Genomic DNA, 4,704 nt, shown 5'->3' with positions numbered 1-4,704 from the left:
CTAGGATTTGCTTGGCACATAATAAAACAATAATTAGATGGGAGACAGAATTATATGAGGTCAGGTCTCACAAGTCCTTTGCTCTACCAGCTACGATATGCTTAATTATTCAGTGAACAAGTTATCAGTGAGCTTTCTTGTGCAAGGTATCATACTATGCACTAGCTATAACACTTTTGAAATGAGCTATGACTCAGCAAAGAGCCAAACTTACTATGACCAAGCAGGAACCACAGCCCTAGTGGACAAGCTTCGAAAAAAAGTATCTACTTTCCTCTCTCATAAAGAGTACCTGTGGAGCCCCAGACTATTTTTTTCCCTCCACTCTGGGGTCAAGAAAGGGGAGAAGGCCCGTGACATACCCGGACCGGCATTCACTGCACTCAACAGGGCACCGTAATAAGACCAAACAATAAACTTTAATTTGGGTATATTACAGTACAATATAATAATTCTTTTGAAATGCAAAAATAATTAAAAATGTTTTCCATTTGCAAGTAATCTTTGCTACCAACTGTACATGGTACAGGGACGTTCTGAACTGTGTACATGACACTACATTCCTCAGCCTGCATCCCCCTTCTCTCCTGTATCATCACACGTAAGAGAAACTGCCCTGCAGCACGGCTCTGCAATCTTGAGACCCTGCCGACACAGTTCAGAAGTAGCTATCCTTACTAACAGAATTGGATGGTACCCCTCTTAAACTAGCCCTAATGCTTTTTTGGCTCACTTCTATAGATTAAAAACTTTTTAAGAATTAGTTTAAAATTCCAGGAATTGCTACGTTTGGAGTATCTGCTTTTCCCAAAAGACAGGAAAATGGCAGGGAGACGCGAGAGTGTTAAATTCAACAAAAACTCATTTAAAAGTAAATCAGCATCAATGGAAAAGCTTATCAAGTATAGGAAATTTGAAAATAATAGCAATTAACTGGAAGACAAATTTCTTTGCCAAAAGCCACAGAGGTGTTCCATCTGTCTTTTTCCACAACTATGTTTCCTAACATTTTAAGTAAGAGTCACAAGATAATTCTAAAATTATAGCAGGTTCTGCCCAGCTCTGATCCACTGAATACCTTAGATGCTGAGAACCAACTACTGAAAAAGTAGGAAAGTAGAAAGTAGAAGCTTTGGCATATGAAAAAAATGATGCAATTTTGTTTTCTAAAATTCAGTTATTCGGGCCAGTTGTGCTCTGAACTGATTAGATCTGGGTCTAAGATAAAAGACAGGAACTGAAAGGACCTCTTGCAACTGTCCAGAAAGCAAGGCCTCCCTGAAGTCACTGATCTCTCCTTGGCTGCTCCCCTGCCATGTTCCCGGCTCCATTCTGTATAGCTTCCCCGGCCACAGCGCGTGCCGGGGGTGTGAATTCTCCAAGCTGTATGTAGTGCTCAAGGAATTAGGACTTTCTTTCAGTTCTCATGCCGGATAGGGATGGCTCTACACTTTGTACACCTGTAATGCTCGGGACCTTAAACTAACAGAAACAAACAAAAAAAGAAACAAAGGTAATCTGGTAGAGAAAAACATGTATGTCTATTTTCTGAAAAATGAGTCATGAGTCTAAAACTGCTCAGTTGTATAATAGGTTTATGTTCCAAGAACTCAGAAACATGGGGCTGGTATATGACTTAGGACAGAGTCCAGCCATTAGGAGGTTCATCAAAGGGCTCTGCACAGTTCATGCTTTATTATCATTATATTAATAAATAGCCATACTGCATATACATAATCTTTGTAGCCCTACTTTCAAAATTGAGGTTTATTCAGCATGGTATATGAAAAAAATATCCCTAACCTGTTTTGTTCCCTAAAATATAATGGAGAAGTGACTAAGGCAATTTGTATACTATCTCTTGAATACCTTTAAATGTACCACACAGATTTTTTTCATAGTACTCACCTTTTAAAAAACTCCAGTGCTCCTGTTACTCTACTGTAACACGTTATTTATCATCAGAATTACTGCAAGAGTAATCCCCAAAGTCCATTATCTATTAATGAGTTTGATAAAGGATCTTACTGCCACTCTTAGAATCATCTCGCTACTTATAACCTCTGTTCTCCCAAGATTCAGAAACGCATTACAAAATTCTTTCTGGAATTCCGCAGTAAAATGGGATAATGTACAGATGACTAAGATAAAGATGACAGAATGATAGTGACTCTTGAGCATTAAGGGCATTTGTTATTGCAGCGAGGGGAAAATGCCATGGAATGCCAATATTAAAAAAAATGATGCCATTCTCCTTAAAGTCAGTAAATTACATAAGAGTTCTCTGAGTATTTTTGGAAGAAAGGCACCAGACAAGTCCAAAGTCTTATTGCTAGTCGGATCATACAGGGGCCACAGTGTGGACTATGGCACTTAGTTCAGCCAGGAGGCTCGTTCTAAGCAAGTCAGTCACTGATCTTGAGGCTCGAAGGGCAAGGAAGGAAATGTCCAAGAACAGAGCCCTGCATCTTACATTAAACTTGAGGAAAATGATTTCCAATTTCACATCAAAGTGCTGACTGGTTCCCGAGGACTCTGGAGCTATTTTAGACAGGCACTCTGTTTTCTTTGGCCCATTTCTTCATGATCCGGATGATGTACTCCACTTGGGTGTTACCTGTGCTTCTCAGTAAATGGAGCACTTCTCGAAGGGTCTCTCTGAGGAAAAGATTTGAAAGGACAAAGTGTTTCAATACAGCATGTAAATTAAGAGGGAACATAAACTCATACTTGTTCTTCACATACTTCCAGTAGGACAGCTTCGGTAATAGACTGTGTCACTATGTATTCACAAACCAGTTATGAACTCCCAAGCCTTCTATTTTTATGGTGGCATAGTAAAATGGAAATTCTTTTTTCAATTTAAACTCAATTAGCCAACATATAGTACATCATTAGTTTCAGATATAGTGTTCAATAATTCATCAGTTGCGTATAACACTCAGTGCTCATCATATCACGTGTCCACCTTAATGCCCATCACCCAATTACCCCATCCTCCCACCCACCTCCACTCCAGCAACCCCGTTTGTTTCCTAGAGTTAAGTGTCTCTCATGGTTTTTGTCCCTCTCTGTTGACTCCCCATTCAGGTTTCCCTCCCTTCCCCTACGATCCTCTGCACTGTTTCTTATATTCCACATATGAGTGAAACCATATGATAATCTTCTTTCTCTGATTGACTTATTTCGCCAAGCATAATACCCTCCAGTTCCATCCATGTCGATGTAAATGGTAGGTATTCAATCTTTGTGATGGCTGAGTAATATTCCATAAAATGGAAATTCTATGAACTCCTCACTAACCCAAGTTTTCCTTATTTACTTATAGTATCTATATACATGTTATTATTTTTTCTGTCCTAATATGACTTAAGTATTTCTATTTCTTTGTCTGTTCTGTACGACTGAGTAGAAGGAGGGTATATAAAGAAACTGGCTTCAAAGAGTTGGGTTCAAATTCTAGCTCCATACTAACAAGTTGCTTCTCTGAGTCCGAGTGTTCCTTTAAGGTGGTAATCACCATAAACTGGGTGTCACTGCCATATTTATAAAATTTTACAAAGCCAGAGGAATGGATGTTTTCTTCAAGAAAATTAATATATTAATACATGTGGAAGACAGGAAAGTTAAGGGCCAAGATTTGACAAATGCCCAGTATTTATGGGGTTTTGTTTGTTCGTTTAAGTAGGCTCCATGCCCAGTGTGGTGCCCAATGTGAGGTTTAAACTCATGACCCTGAGACCAAGACCTGAGCTGAGATTAAGAATCGGATGCGTGGGGCGCCTGGGTGGCTCAGTAGGTTAAGCATCTGCCTTCGGCTCAGGTCATGATCCCAGGGTCCTGGGACTGAGCCAGCATGGGGCTCCCTGCTCAGCGGGGAGTCTGCTTCTTTCTCTCCCTCTGCCCCTACCCCAGCTTGTACTCTCTCGCTCGCTCACTCTCTGTCTCTCAAATAAATAAAATTTTAAAATAAAAAAAGAATCGTATCCTTAACTAACTGAACCACCCAGGAGCCCCCCCCAATATTTATGTTTTAAGTAATATAAATTTAATTAAAATTGTAACTCATGTTTTAAGTAATGCATACTAAAACTTCCCTATTACCTTACCAAATGTATAGGTGACTGCCTACTGATCCTCCTCCCTAAGAGTTCATTTGTATTTTCTATTTCTTTTTTCCCTCAAGCATCTTCTTTTTTTTTTTTTAAGATTTTATTTATTTATTTGACAGAGAGATAGAGAGTACAAGCAGGCAGAGAGGCAGGGAGAGGGAGAGGGAGAGGCAGGCTCCCCACTGAGCAGGGAGCCCGATGTGGGGCTCGATTCCAGGACCCTGGGATCATGACCTGAGCCGAAGGCAGCAGCTTAACCGACTGAGCCACCCAGGTGCCCCACAAGCATCTTCTTTCACCTAAACAAATTCTTTAAACTTGTATTTAGGATTGGAAGTAAATACAAGGCATGAAGTAATTTTTGATAGATTATTTACTTATAAAAAATAATCACATCTCCTATCCATTTACCAGTAACAAATACATTCCACAAAATTATTTTTAGAAAACCATATTTAGGGGTGCCTGGGTGGCTCAGTCATTAAGCATATGCCTTTGGCTCAGGTCATGATCCCAGGGTCCTGGGAACAAGCCCCGCATCGGGCTCCCTGCTTGGCGGGAAGCCTGCTTCTCCCTCTCCCACTCCCCCTGC

The 4,704-nt window shown here is 40.3% G+C and overlaps 1 protein-coding gene across 2 annotated transcripts in view; it reads right to left on the bottom strand.

Moving 5' to 3' along the window:
* Positions 1–400: 400 nt before the first annotated feature.
* The window catches only part of IFT56 (intraflagellar transport 56), a 49,387-nt gene continuing 45,083 nt past the window's right edge, over positions 401–4,704 (bottom strand). The window contains exons 19-20 of one of the 2 annotated variants that reach the window (XR_003204952.2): positions 1,909–2,658; positions 401–1,482 (exon numbers count right to left, since the gene is read on the bottom strand). Coding sequence is in view for 1 of the 2 variants with exons in the window: in XM_025854971.2 (XP_025710756.2) it covers positions 2,547–2,658 (112 nt within the window). In the remaining variant the exon portion in view is untranslated. Of the gene's footprint in view, positions 2,659–4,704 lie in introns of both variants that reach the window. The other variant, XM_025854971.2, reaches the window with a different exon arrangement.

This window comes from Callorhinus ursinus, unplaced genomic scaffold (assembly GCF_003265705.2).
Source record: "Callorhinus ursinus isolate GAN/ISIS: 27379988/994484 unplaced genomic scaffold, GSC_fseal_2.0 scaffold12, whole genome shotgun sequence".
In the NCBI taxonomy this organism is placed as follows: Eukaryota; Metazoa; Chordata; class Mammalia; order Carnivora; family Otariidae; genus Callorhinus; species Callorhinus ursinus.
Note: the sequence above shows the minus strand (reverse complement) of the source record. Positions and strands in the feature narration are given on the sequence as shown.